This window comes from Dasypus novemcinctus, chromosome X (assembly GCF_030445035.2).
Source record: "Dasypus novemcinctus isolate mDasNov1 chromosome X, mDasNov1.1.hap2, whole genome shotgun sequence".
Classification (NCBI taxonomy): Eukaryota; Metazoa; Chordata; class Mammalia; order Cingulata; family Dasypodidae; genus Dasypus; species Dasypus novemcinctus.
In genome coordinates, this window is record NC_080704.1 from 186,521,500 (window position 1) to 186,536,481 (window position 14,982).

General features: G+C 39.4%; 1 protein-coding gene across 7 annotated transcripts in view; it reads right to left on the minus strand.

Moving 5' to 3' along the window:
• Positions 1-457: 457 nt before the first annotated feature.
• GAB3 (GRB2 associated binding protein 3) overlaps positions 458-14,982 on the minus strand; it is a 117,946-nt gene continuing 103,421 nt past the window's right edge. For 3 of the 7 annotated variants that reach the window (XM_071213237.1, XM_058292385.2, XM_071213239.1), the window contains exons 9-11: positions 4,052-4,168; positions 2,674-2,784; positions 458-2,162 (exon numbers count right to left, since the gene is read on the minus strand). In XM_071213237.1, coding sequence (XP_071069338.1) covers positions 2,133-2,162; positions 2,674-2,784; positions 4,052-4,168 — 258 coding nt within the window. In that variant the 3' untranslated portion in view covers positions 458-2,132. Of the gene's footprint in view, positions 2,163-2,667; positions 2,785-4,051; positions 4,172-14,982 lie in introns of those variants that run through there. The other 4 variants (XM_058292384.2, XM_071213238.1, XM_058292387.2 and 1 more) reach the window with 2 other exon arrangements.

The window sequence follows — 14,982 nt, forward strand, 5'->3', positions numbered from 1 at the left end:
TTGCGCATGGCCTGGAGACGCCACTGCCCCAGCATCCAGGCAGCTGGGAGCCTCAGTCATGGAGAAAAAGGGAGGTGGCAGCTGAAGAAACCCCTGCTGGGGAAGAGGCAGGCCCAGGGCTTGTGACGTTTAATGCAAGTCATGAGGAAGGCCACATTGGTGTCGGGGAGAGAGTTTTTTACTGCCAGTTACACAGGCCAGAGCCTAATGAAGAGAAGAGGAGCATGTCAAAATGTGGGATGGCTGAGCAAAAGCTCCATCACAACCACCTGCTCAAGAGTGTGCAGCACAATAACTCACATGTAGGTCATTCCGCAGGAGCAAGGTTAAGTTCGTTGTGTGTTGTGTTGGGTAACAGCGGTGAACTCTATTTTCATATACTCAGCTTTCAAAATCTGTTCCTTATTTCTATTGGCTATCATAGCTTAGAACCAATAAAAGGGAACATAAGTCATTATTCCTCTTTATAAAACTTTTATTAATGCCAAAATGCAAACAGTCTATACAAAATGGATTTTTCAAATCAGGGTGATTGTGGGTGCAGAGATGATATAAATTTCGGCCTGGGAGGTCTTTAAGAGGAGAAAGCCAAGCCTAAGGAGAGCCCCTGGTTTCCCCGTCGTTGTGAAAGACCATGGTTTCACGGACCTTTGCTTCACTGTGCAGGGGCTCCCATTGGATCACTTGGTGCTGCTGTCGCTCCTGCGAGGCTGTGAGCTGGACCTTGGGGCTCCTCCCTCCCCAAGGAACACTGAACTCCCAACATAACTCCCAAAAGGCCTTCCCGTCCTACAAGCTTGAGAACCTTCACTCCCTCCTCCTGCACTGCACAATCCCTGATCTGGGAGAATTCCTAGCAAAACGAAACGAAATGAAACCAAGTGAAAGAAAAATGAACTACAGAAAACAATATGCCAATCATTACTACATGGTCCTGTTAGGCTGATTTCCACATTTTTAAGGAAAGTGTAGACCATACAGTGTAAAGACTTCTTCTTTGTGCTTGACTTGAAACGGTATCGGAAGTTATTTCTCTAGAAACATTAGGCTTTCGGTTGGAGACATAGCCCCTATTACATAACAACTGTTCCTGCCAGAAGACGAGAGTTGCCTTGTGGTGCTTTTCCCAGGAACACAGGCTGTTTTAAGCTCAAAAACTACCTACTTGTTATTTCCCTGAAGTGTTGCCCTTTTGCATAGCTATCCATTAGTAGTTTTATCAAAGCAGGACATAATTACATACACCCTAGAAATGACAGGGAAGCCACCTTTGTTTTTAATCCTTACACCTGTAAGCCTAGACTGTCCCTGTTCACAGCAGTCCTGTTCTTAATTAGTTACTTCTAAACAGGTCACACTATTCAAGGGTATTGTTTCACGCAGTAAAAACGTCCCTGGGAGGGGGGAGGATCAGTCAAATGCCATTTCACTACTGACATTATTTCCGTTGTTTTTCTGAGCTAGCTTCACTCCAGTGTGGTTCTTGATACTTGGGCACACAATTTTTCTGCACCAGCCTTTGTCGGGTAATTAATGATCTATAAACAAGTGCCCACACATGGGGGAGCTAGGATTTATGGGAACTCGCAGTCTGGAGCCCTGGATTACTTTCCTGAGACCCTGTGACTCTTTGCCAGTCACTTGCAGAAAGATGCAGCCTGTGTGTCCCGACGTGCAGCTGACTATGGGTGTCTGGGTTCACCAAGGCTTCTAAACTCGTCTAACGCACTTAGCAAGTTTTCTGTCCTCTGCTCGAGGAAGACAATGGTGTCACCAGCACCTGCTACTTTGAAAATCAAAATTCCTTTTTTTCTGGCCTGATAAAACAAACCTTTGGCATCAAGTTCCCTTTGTGGCAGCTGGAAACCGTGGCGCCTTGCAGCTCAGCCGACAACTCTACCAGCTGCCCTGACAGCCAAGGGCCCGCCTGCCTATTCAATCCATCCTCGTGTGTGAGACTCAGGCACACCAGCATCTGCTTAACTCCTGGCTGTTCAGATAAGTCTTCTGCTTGCAGGTGCTAAAAAAGACCTGTCGGGCATTAAATAAAACCCCATGTCCAACTGAGACCACAAGGGTATAAAGGAAGGAGCAACGTGATGCCATCGTCCAAAGCCGGCGGACTCGTATTCTTAGGACTTGGTGAGCAGTGGAGCAGTGACCTATGCACAGAAGAGAGGACAGAATTTTAGCTTGCGGAGTAAAATGGCCTTCTGTTCAAACTGGTAGTGGTGTGACTCTCATCTCTGAATGCCCCATTCGAGAGCTTTTTTTAAAACCAAACTCCAGGAAAACCAGTTCTCTCAGATCTTGTTTCTGTTGTTTCTCCCCTGCCTGAATGAATGGAGTTTTCTACATCCTAGTCCCTGGCTGTGGAATCCTCAATCTCTCCCTCTTTCCTGTGACTGTGGAGTTAACTCCAAGCATCCTTGAGGCTCTGCGCATGGGCAGTGGGGCTGGAGAAGGAAACAGCAGCCACAGGCTCAGGCCAGGGAGCGGGACCCTCACAGACTATTGTCTGCCAGGAGGCTTGATAGAAACAGTTACTCTTTCCTAAAGGTTCTCTTCTGGTTTTGACCCGCATTGACCATCAGTGTAGTTCTAGTGCAAATGCTCAAACTAAGCCCCCAATTTCCCCATCTCACATATGCCCCAAGTCCACATCTCTCATACTTTTGATAGCCTCTCATCAGTCCACTCCTGCTTCGTGCTCTGGAGAGCTTGTGTCTTCTGTTCATCCACTTGGACATAGTCTACTCTCTGATCTTCTGAAAGAAAAAGTTTCTGCAGGGGGAGAACAAGAAGGTTTTCATTATATTAATAAAAAGTTCAAGAAAAGGTCTGCCTTTCTGTAGTAGATTACATTCTTGTTAAATGTTTTCTGCCCCTTCCTAGTGGGTCTACCCATATGGAAGAATTCTACTTTGTGTGTTTGTGTATAAATATCTATCCTACTCTACTCCTGTCAACTTTGCGATAGGCATTTGACTGGCTCTAGCCAATACAATGTGAGTGGAAATGACACGTGCCAATCCTAAAGAGGAAAAAGGCATCATGCAGTTCTGCAATCCCTCTTTTCCCTCTGCCATGAGACCCGATGTGCCTTGGATGGGGACTGCTACTTCTTCCTGGGTCCTGGACAAAAAAAAGACATGTAGCAGAACTGTCCCAGCCTGCAGTGGAGTGTAACATGAGCAAAAACTGAAAACACTTTAGTTGTAAGCCACTGAGATTTGGGGTTTTTTTTGACTGCATGGTCTAGCAAAACTGACTAACGCACCATTTATACTCGCTCATCTCACCCTCCTGACCAGGTTTTCTGGAGTTGCATTACAGATTTTTGGAATGAAATGAAAGCTGAAAATAGCAGGAGTTAATTCAGCAAAAGGGGAAGATTTTTTTTTTAATGTAACCATACTGTCCATTCTGTGATTTTTTTTACCAAACAATTTTGATTATGACCATCCCCAGCTCCAAAATATTTATTTATTGCACACTGCTTTACCATTCATCCACCCAATGGCTTACACTGTGCAATGGACGACACCAGATAACAGTTATAATTGGTGTCATGTATTAACTCATTTAATCCCCATGGCAACCATCTGGAGGAGAAACTGCCCAGCCTGGCATTGGAGGCCCTTTACTAAGTGGTCCTAACTCCAAGCATAGAGTGCCTTTCACCATTCCCTTAACTCTAACCAAACTAGGCTAAGGTCCCTCGTTCCCTCAACAGGCTCTTCCTCCAACAGAGGGCCCTTTAGCCCATCCTATCTGGGCCTGAGAAATTTTCCCATTAATGTTATGGTCCAAATCTTGAAGTAAATAGATATAACATATATTTATAGGCACACAAAGAAAATACCCTAGGAAGAAATACACCAGAATTTCATTCTCTCTGGGTGGCAAGATGATGGCTGGTTTCAATGTTCTTCATCATTTGTGTCTGTAATTTAAGGACTTTCTAAAGCAAACACGTGTGACTTTAATAATCAGAAGAACCTAAACAGAAATATAATCGCCCGGGAATTCTCAGACACAAAAGTCATACCTTCTGTACTGGGGCTGGCGATGGTAAGTTATTAAAGTCCAGGGCTAAATAATCCAGGCTGAACTTCTTTGTCCAAGGAAAAGCACCACTGCTCAAGGAGCTGGCTTGTCTGCGCTCCTGCTAGGAACCAACAGCACAAGAGAAGGAGAATTAAGTGACTGTCTCCATTTGCGCAGCTGCCCTCAGATCCCAACTGAGGGTCTGATGCTAGCTGAGTAGGTCAGACTGCATATCTGAGTGAGAGCAGAATTTATAATACAATATCGCCAGTTTGGCCTTCGTTGTGAAATTAGACCATTAGTCACCATGGAAACAGTTTGCCAAAATTGCCTCAAAAGAGTATTACATTGTCAGATCAGACAGACCCAGTAATATTTTTGAGATTAAATCTAGAAAATATCAACTATACTTATTAAAATTCTAGTAAAGGCATCCCAAATGCATCTGAAGATATTTCAAACACACAAAGACTTACAAGTGCAGCACACACCCATGTATGTACCATCCCACCCAGCTATATGTATGTACTTACACAGGTGCAGATATTGACCTTGGAATTGAATTGCTGGCTTATATGATGTGTGCAACTTCAATTTACTAAATAATACCGATCTATTTTCCAAAGCAGTCGTACTGATTTAGACACATATCAAGAGTGTATAAGACCTCTTATTGCCCCACACCCTGGCCAACACTTGATATTGTCAGACATTTTAATGCAAACCTGATAGGCTTAATTTTTAAAAATATTTTAGATTTTTATTAAAAATCTGATGTCAAACATTTTATAATTCAAATGTTGAGGAGTGATAGAGCAGTGCTTGGGAAACGGTTCATAAGGTAAATTCAGAGTCAGCTGGAATTTCAGAAATGAACTTATAAAGTTTTGTTCACTTGATCACTAGTTGAACATATCAGATAATTGTGAAGTAACTTAATGTTTTCAATCTTTAGTTGCCACAAATAAGCATACAAATTACTCTTGAAAGCTTGATTTGATTTTTGTTTTAAATGTGTGCTGTAAGCTTTGTACAAAATAATAGATTAATGGAATATATGAAATGTTTTTTTCTTTTCTTTTTTAAAAGATGGATTACACAAATATTATCACACAAAAAATAAAGGGAATTCCCTTATGCCCTGCTCCCCACACCTCCCACTTTTCTCCACATTAACAACATCCTTCATTAGTGAGGTACATTCATTGCAATTGATGAATACATTTTGGAGCATTGCCACTAAGCACGGATTATAGTTTACAATGTAGTTTACACTCTCCCACCCAATTCTGTAGGTTATGGCAGGATATATAATGGCCTGTCTGTCACTGTAATGTCATTCGGGACAATTCCAAAGTCCTGAAAATGCCCCTGTATTGCACCTGTTTTTCCCTCTCCCTGCCCTCAGAACCTCCAGTGGCCACTGCCTCCACATCAATGACATAATTTCTTCCAATGCTAGAATCACAATAAGTCTATAGTAGAATACCAGGAAGTCCACTCTAGTCCATAGTTCATTCCCCAGTCCTGAGGATTCTGGGACGGTGATGCCCACTCCACCTCTAATTGAGAGGGGGCTTAGATCCCACAGGGCAGATGGATGGGACTCTCTTGCCTGCAGTTGTAGACTCTCTCGGTTCCTTGGGATGGTGGTTGTCAATCTTCACCTCCTTGTTAGTTGTCCTGGGTGAGACCACTGATAGGTTTAAAATTATATCTTGTTGTACTTTTATTTTCCATTTTCCTGATTATTAATTAGCATCACTTCATTGATTAAAGGGCCATTTACTTTTTCTCTACTATATTTGTTCATTATTTTTGGCAACTTTTTTTTAATCACATCATTTGTATGTTTCTTATTTATGCTTAGCAGTTCTTCACATATGTTGGATCATTTCTTGGTTATGTGCATTGCAAATAGCCCATCCCAGTCTGTGGCTTGTCCTTTCATTCCCTGAACAGTATTTCTCTCAAGGAAGAGAAGTTCTTTATTTTTTCTTTATTAGAGAAGTTGTGGGTTTACAGATCAATCATGCATAAAATACAGGATTCGGATACACCACCCCACCACCAACACTTTGCATTGGTGTGTGGAACATTTGTTACAATTGATGACAGCACATTTAAAAATATATACTATTAATTAAAGTCTGTGGTTTAACTTAGGGTTCACTGTGTAGTGTATTTCCAGGGATTTTTAAAAAATTATTCTGTTATCATATATACAATCTAACATTTTCCCTTTTAATAACATTTGGACATATATTCTAGTGCTGTTAATCACATTCACAATGTTATGCTACCAGCACCACTATCCCTTGTCAAAACATTTTCATCATTCCAAATAGGAACCCTGTACATCTGAAGCCTTAACTTCCCATTCCTTATCTCCATCCTATCCCCTCATAACCTATATTCTAGATTTTAACTCTGTGAGTTTACGTGTTCTAATTGATTCAAAGCAGTGAGATCATATAATATTTGGCCTTTAGTGTCTGGTTTATTTCACTCAATGTGTCTTCAAAGTTCATCCATGTTGTTGCATGTATCAGGACTTCATTCCTTTCTATGGCTGAATAACATTCCATTGTGTGTATCTACCACATTTTATTTATCCCTTCATCAATTGATGGACACTTGGTCGCTTCCATCTTTTTGCAATTGTGAATAATTCCACTATGGACTTCAGTATGAAAATATCTTTTCATGTCCCTGCTTTCAGTTTTTCTTGGTATATACCTAGAAGTGGGATTGCCAGGTCATACGGCAATTCTATACTTCACTTTCTGAAGAACAGCCATACAGTCTTCCACAGCAGCTGCACCATTTTACAGTGCCGCCAGCAATGAAGCAGTGTTCCTATTTCTCTGCATCCTGTCCAACACTTGTAATTTTCCATTTTTTAAAATAGCAGCCATTCTAATGGGCATGAAACGGCATCTTATTGTGGTTTTGACTTGTGTTGCCCTGAGGCTAATGGTGTTGAGCTTCTTTTCATGTGCTTCCTGGCCGTTTGTATATCTTCTTTGAGAGATGTCTGTTCAGATCTTTTGCCCATTTATAAACTGAGTTGTCTTTTTGTTGTTAGGTTGAAGGATTTCTTTATATATACTGGGTATTTTTTATGGGATATGTGATTTCCAAGTATTTTCTCCCATTGTATAGGTTGTCTTTTTACTTTCATGATAAAGATTTGAAGGCTTTCTTCTTTTTTTTTAATATAATAAACTTCATTTTAAAAGAGGTTTTAAATTACAGAAAAGTTACATCGAAACTATGAGGGATTCCTGTGTACCCCCCTCCCTCTCCCATATCATCCCGTACTTTTTAAAAATGTAGTAGTACACTTTATCATGATGTATCTATAAAATCTGCTCATTAAAACAATGCACGTTTAAAAAAATTACTCACTTGTGGTAAGGACTATTCTACCTACAGTGATAATCTAAAAAATAAAACCATCATTATGACATTTATCAGTACTTCACATATCTAATAAATACTGAAGGAGGCGACTGCCATTGTTATAACTTCTTTAAAGCCAAAAACTTAAGCACAAATCAGAATTAAGAGACACTTCAGAATGTTCACATTTGCATGCATTTTTGGCTGAAGTTTCAAAGATTCCACATATAACAAAACCACAATTTTGAATCAAAACGAATATTAAAACTTTTAAGCCTTGTGCAAACTTACTGTACAGAAGCAAGGAAAACAGAGTGAATTGTAACAGCAGTATATTTTCTAGGAGAGAAAGCAATCACTTATTTTCTTTATCATAAAACAAAAGCCAATGAGTCAACATTTTAATAACACTGACCAAGTTATTTTCTATTCAAGAATTTGCTTTTCAAGTTGTATCTTTAAAATGTATCCATCTATTTGGATTAAACTTACGCATCAAAAACATGCTCAGAATTCTAATCTTAAGTATAAACCATAACTTATCAAAGCATATTCCAAATACTATACAATAATGCTATCACTTAGATTTATAAGCTTTATCTGAAAGACTTACCTTACAAACAGGAGTTATGTACTGTTTCTCTAGAATAAATGTCCTTGTGTCTAAAATTTAAATAATAAAAAAAGACAGATGCAAATAACTCATGGTATGCATTTTCCTTCATCAGGCTTTGATAAACTCTTCTCCAAATCTCTCACCCTTGTTTTTCCTTTCAGGCTGCAGCACCCCCTTAGTATCTCTTGCAAAGCTGGTGTTTTGGTAACATATTCTATCAGTTTTTGTTTGTCTGTGAAGACTTTGAACTCACCCTCATTTTTGGAGGACAACTTTGTAGATACAGAATTCTTAGCTGGCAGTTTTTCTTCCAGAATCTTAAATACATCATACCACTTTCTTCTCTCCTCCATGGTTTCTGATGAGAACTTGGCACTTAATCTTATCGTGTTTCCCTTGTATGTGATGCTTTCTTTTCTCTTGCTGCTTTCAGAACCCTCTCTTTATCTCTGATATTTGTCATTCTGAATACTAGGTGTCTCAGGGTAGGTCTATTCAGATTTATTCTGTTTGGGATGCACTGTGCTGCTTGGATATTGATATTTATGTCCTTCATAAGGGTTGGGAAGTTTTCAGTCATTATTTCCTCAAATATTCTTTCTGTCCCTTTTCCATTCTCTTCTCTTTCTGGAACACCAATAAAGCAAATGTTCGTGCGTTTTGCATTGTCATGCAATTCCCTGAAACTCTGTTCCATTTTTTCCATTCTCTTGTCTTTTCCAGTTCAGATGTTCTATCTTCAAAATCACTAATTCTGTCTTCAAGCAATTCAAATCTGCTCTTATGTGCCTCTCATCTATCGTGTCTTTCCTTCCCGTAAGTTCTGTTACTTTCTTTGCAAGCTTTCAAATAGTTCTTTATGCTCTCCCAGGGTCTTCTTAATATCTTTAGTTCTTTAGTCATATTTTCTTTAAATTCTTTGAAGTGATTTAGGGGAGTTGTGTGATTACCACTGATTCATTTTATTAAATCCTGCATCTCTTTAGGATATTTGGTTTGTTCTTCTGGCTGGGCCATCTCTCTCTATCTCCTAGTATGACTTGTAATTTTCTGCTGATGTCTAGGCATCTGAATATGTCAGTGAATTTACTCTGATGGCTAATTACTCTTTCTTGCCTATTGTTCCTTTTTTCCCATAGCTGTTCTTTGATATTTGGTTCAACTTATTCTGCCTTCAAAATTGCCCAGCTTAAATTTTCAAAATCAGGTCAGGGACTCACTATGGGGTGCAGGTTTTCTCCCAGGGGTTGGATACTGATAGTGTGAGCAGTTTTGTCCATGCAGTTTCCAGACCAGCCAGCAGATGGGGCCAGTCAACTCACCTTTCCCGTGTTCCTGTGTTGAATCTCCAGAGCAGAGATTCCAAGTGAGCTCTGCTGGCTGAATTCATTGAAAAAAAGCACCCTGACCTCCCCTCCCTTTTCCCTTGAAACAGCTGACAGGGAAGAAGTCTGTTCCCCTCTCAGTTGGCTGCAGTGAGCCAGGGCGTTTACCCCTGTTTCTTGAGGGTGGGGGAGGGCAGCCCTTTCCAGCCACCAGGGGGCTTGGGAACTCAAGTTTGTCTTTTTGGCTTCTTTCTCTCTCTGTCCCTTGTCTTCTGGGGAGTTGTGTAGCACTGTCCTAATCTGCTGACCCCCAAAGCAGGTTCCCTTGGACAGCTTTGGTTCTTCGTTGTTTTTGTGAGAGCATTCCACTGAGTGTGTTAGTCTGTCGCCATCTTCCCACAATCTTCCTTTCTCGTCCCTCCTTTTTTTTTTAAAGATTTATTTTTATTTATTTCTCTCCCCTTACCCCCACCCCAGTTGTCTGCTCTGTGTCCATTTCGCTGTGTGTTCTTCTGTGACTGCTTCTATCCTTACTGTGGCACTGGGAATCTGTGTTTCTTTTTGTTGCGTCATCTTGCTGTGTCAGCTCTCCGTGTGTGCGGCGCCATTCCTGGGCAGGCTGCACTTTCTTTTGCACTGGGCGGCTCTCCTTAAGGGGCGCACTCCCTATGCGGGGGACACCCCAGCATGGCATGGCACTCCTTGTGCGCATCAGCACTGCGCATGGGCCAGCTCCATACGGGTCAAGGAGGTCCAGGGTTTGAACCACGGACTTTTCATGTGGTAGGCAGATGCCCTATCCATTGGGCCAAGTATGCTTCCCTCCCTCCTTTTTTAATGTAAGCATTTAGAGCTATAAATTTCCCTCTCAGCACTGCCTCTGCTGCATCCCGTAAGTGTCGGTATGTTGTATTTTCATTTTCATTCATCTGAATATATTTCCTAATTTCACTTCTGATTTCCTCTTTAAACCATCAGTTAAGAGTATGTTGTTTGCTAGCAATGCAACTGGGGAAAAAAAAACCTTGACCAAAAGGGGTAAATGGTAAAGACAAATGAGTTTATATGGCTAAGAGACTTCAAAGTGAGTTGGGAGGTCATTCTAGAGGTTCTGCTTATGCACATCTCAGCAGGATCTCATTAACTGCCAAAGTAAATATTGCCTCAAATCGTGGGGGTCCTAGGTCTCTGGAGACATCCAGACACTAAAGGTAGGGCTGACAGTTTGGGAGTTTGGCGTCCTGACAGTGGGCCCTACTTTGGAATTTATGCTCCCCAGTGTGACATAGTTGGACTCAGGTGTGATTTCCCTACACATGGCCCTTCTGCTCTTCTATTTTAAACTATAGTTAGTACTATACTAGATAAGTGTATGTCCAAGAGACTTAAATCTTTGAGCTTTCCATGAGCCAGTTGGACTCTGAATCTCAACAGAGTTGCAACACTTACTCTCCAGTTCATTGGACTCATCCAGGACAACCAACATAAAGATGATGATGGACAATGATCATCCCAAGGAACAGGGAGAGTCTGCATCTGCAAGCAAGATAGTCCCACCCATCTGCCCCATGGGATCTAAGCCCCCTCTCAATTAGAGGCAGAGTGGGCATCACCATCCCAGAATCCTCAGGATTGGGGATTAAACGCTGAACTAGAGCAGACTTATTGGTATTCTTGTTTAGAATTATTGTGATTCTAGCAATGGAAGAATTTATATCACTGATGTGGAGGCAGTGGCCACTGGAGATGCTGAGGTCAGAGAGAGGGAAAAAGAGGTGCACTATGGAGGCATTTTCAGGACTTGGAATTGTCCGGAATGACACTGCAATGACAGATACAGGACATTATATCTCTTGCCATAACTTACAAAAGTGTGCGGGAGGGAGTGTAAACTATAATCTACGCTTAGTGGCAATGTTCCAAAATGTGTTTAACAATTGTAATACATGTACCATACACTACTGAAGGATGTTGTTAATGTGGGAAAATGTAGGAGTGGTAGGGAGGAGGGCATATGGGAATCCCCTACATTTTTATGTTAACATTTATGTAATCTAAGGATCTTCTTTAAAAAATTAAAAAGTATATTAAAAAAAGTATGTTGTTTAATTTCTACATATTTGTGAATTTTCCTTTCTCCTTCTGTTTCGATTTCTAGTTTCATTCTGTTGTGATTGGAAAATAAACATGGTATGACGTCAATAATTTATTTGGCTATTATGAAAAATGCTGCTATGAATACTCTCATGGAAGTATTTGGTGGACATATTCTTCTTTAGGAATTTTTATTCTGAATTCATGAGTGAGACTGACCTACACTTTTCTTACTTATACTATCACTATTTGTTTTGGTATCAAGCTATGTTAGCCTCATGATATAAACTGAGGAAGAATCACTCTTCATTCCCTGGAGGCATTTATATAAGATTGTAATCATCTGTTCCTGTCTAAAGTTTTCTAGGTGAGTGATTCTTTATAGTAAAATTTTCTGTACTGGTTTAATTTCTTTAATTTGGTTAAATAATCACTCATGTTTTCTATCTCTTCGTATCAGTTTTTGAAAATATTTTTCTGAGAATTTATTCATTCTCACCAAAGTTTTCAAATTCATTGGTATGAAGTTATTCATAATATTCTATGTAATTAATCTCTGATGTATCTGCAATCCTTTTCAATGACCTTCTTTTCATTCTTAATATTGTTTATTTATACTTTGTTACTTTTTCTTGACTGGTTTTGTTCAATTGTATTTTTTAAAGAGCCAGTTATGGCTATATTGATCACTCTAATTTTATCATCTTGTTAATTTCTGTTCTTGCTTTTTTTTTTCATTTTATTTTCTAGGGTTTTTTTCCCAACTTATTATTATGAAAATTTTCAAACAGCCAAATTGAAGAAAACATACGGCAAACACCCATATTCCCACCTCATCTATAGTCTACCAGTGACATTTTACTCTACTTGCATTATCACATATCTATCCATCGCTCCACAGGTACTTTAATCTAATTTTTTGATGCACTTTAAATTATTTATACACTTGCACTTAACTATTTCAGCATGCATACTCTTAACTAAAGGTCACTATATTTTATGTTTTATGTAAAATTTACTTACAATTAAAGGTACAAATCATATGCGTACCCTCACAAAGTTTTGACAAGTACATATAACTATATAATCCACACCTTTATCGAGATTTAAAACATTAACATTACTTTAGGAAATTCTTTTCAGAATGACTCATATTTTCCTGGTCCTTTGTATGTTAAGAAATTTTGGATTTTATTCTAGATATATTGTAAATGTTATGCTGTCGAGACTCTGGATTCTATCATGTTCTTTTGAAGAATTTTTCATTTGTTTAATTTTAGCAGGCAATTAACTTGGTTGTAATCAAACTACAAACTGTCTCTTACATTGCAGATCAAATTTCAGCTGAACTCTTTATTCTTAACTGGATTCTGTCCTGTACCTGCATGGTTCAGAGGTCAGAGATTTGGGCAGAATTTATACACAAAATTTGTTCCCTTTCTCTGGCTTATCTTTCCAGAATTATCCCCTCAGTTTCCAGCAACTGTGATTGCCCAAACTTTCTCTGCTGGTTGTTTAGGCCAGAAAGAGAATGGATTTTCAATCAGAGTTTTAGCCACCCCATGCTCTGGCCTGCTCTCAGGTTCAAAACTGAAAGGAAAAAAGAAAGCACACACATAGAGAGGACAATTTATGCTAGGCCATTCCTTTCTTCTAAGTATCAACAGTCCTCTATAATCCCCCTGCTTTTTGTTCACTCTCCAACGCCTTATGGCCTCTTTATTAATTTTTGTATTTATTTAGTCCAGATTTATAGCTGTTATCTGTGGGAGGGTCATATCCAGTAGGAGCTTACTCAGCCATGTTGGAAGCAGAATTCCTTGGACAGTCTCTTGGGGCTTCTTTTTTTGTTCTTTTTATAACATAAGCTGAATATTTAGATCATAATTTTAAGCTTTTCTTGTGTTCTAATATAAGCATTTAAGCATATAATGTTCTCTGAGCACCACTTTAGCTGAAGCCTCCATGCATCAATAAAAACTATTTTTTATTATCATGAACTTCTAAGTATTTTCTAATTTTCAGAATTTCTTTTTTGACTGATAAGTTAAAAAAGAATTCCCCAATATACAGGAGATTAGGAGTTCATCCTTTTGTTATTTATTTCTAATTTAATTATACTATTGTTAGTGAATGTTATCTACATGATACTAACAATTTAAAATTTAAGACTTAGTTTATGACCCAATACATGGTTAATTTTTACACATTTGGTATGCCCTTAGAAAGAATGCAAATTTTCCAATTGTTGGATGCAACGTTCTATACAGATCAATTAGACCAAGCTTGCTATTTTTTTGTACAAACTATTCTATTACTGATTTTTTGTCTACTTGATGAATCACTTACTGAGCAAGGTGCATTAAAATCTCCTACTATAATAGTTGATTGGTCAGTTTCTCTTGGTTTCATGTCAATTTTTTGTCTCATGCAATTTGAAGCTATGTTATTACGGTTTGTTTTTTTAAAATATCTCCCAGGTGAATGAAAAATTTTATCAATAAGAAGAACTATCTTATCTCTAAGAATGCTTTTTTTCCCACATAAAGATCAACAATTGGTGAATTTTGGCCCCTAGGGGGATATTTGGTGAAGTTTAAAGACATTTTTGACTGGTACAACTTAGGGAGGGGTGCTACTGGCATTTAGCTATATGGTGCCAAACATCCTACAGTGGAAAGGACAGCCTCCACACAGTGAAAGAATTACGTGTCCTCAAATGTCAATCCTGTTGAGGTGGAGAAACTGTCTTAAAGTCTATTATATCTAAAACCAATAAAGCTAATAAACCAACTTTCTTTTATGAGTATTTGCCTGATATATATTTTCTGTTTAGTTTCAAATTTCTGTGCCCTTATGTTTTGCGCATGTCTCCTGTAAAAATCATAGAGGTGGATTGTTTCAAAAATCATTTTACAGATCTTTCTCTTTTTTTTTTTTTTTAAAGATTTATTTATTTATTTAATTTCCCCCCCTCCCCTGGTTGTCTGTTCTTGGTGTCTATTTGCTGCGTCTTGTTTCTTTGTCCGCTTCTGTTGTCATCAGCGGCACGGGAAGTGTGGGCGGCGCCATTCCTGGGCAGGCTGCACTTTCTTTTCACGCTGGGCGGCTTTCCTCACGGGCGCACTCCTTGCGCGTGGGGCTCCCCCACGCGGGGGACACCCCTGCGTGGCACGGCACTCCTTGCGCGCATCAGCACTGCGCATGGCCAGCTCCACACGGGTCAAGGAGGCCCGGGGTTTGAACTGCGGACCTCCCATATGGTAGACGGACGCCCTAACCACTGGGCCAAAGTCCGTTTCCCTAGATCTTTCTCTTTTAACTGGAGAGTTTAGCCCTCTGACTTTACTAATTATTACTGATAATAATTTGGCCCCAGAGATTTCTCTTCTTTTCTTGTCAGCTAAGCTTTGAATTTTAAAAATATACTTTAGAAATATTTTCCTCACAATTTTAAGATGTTTTACATGAGGAGTATTTCTTTAGGCTGTT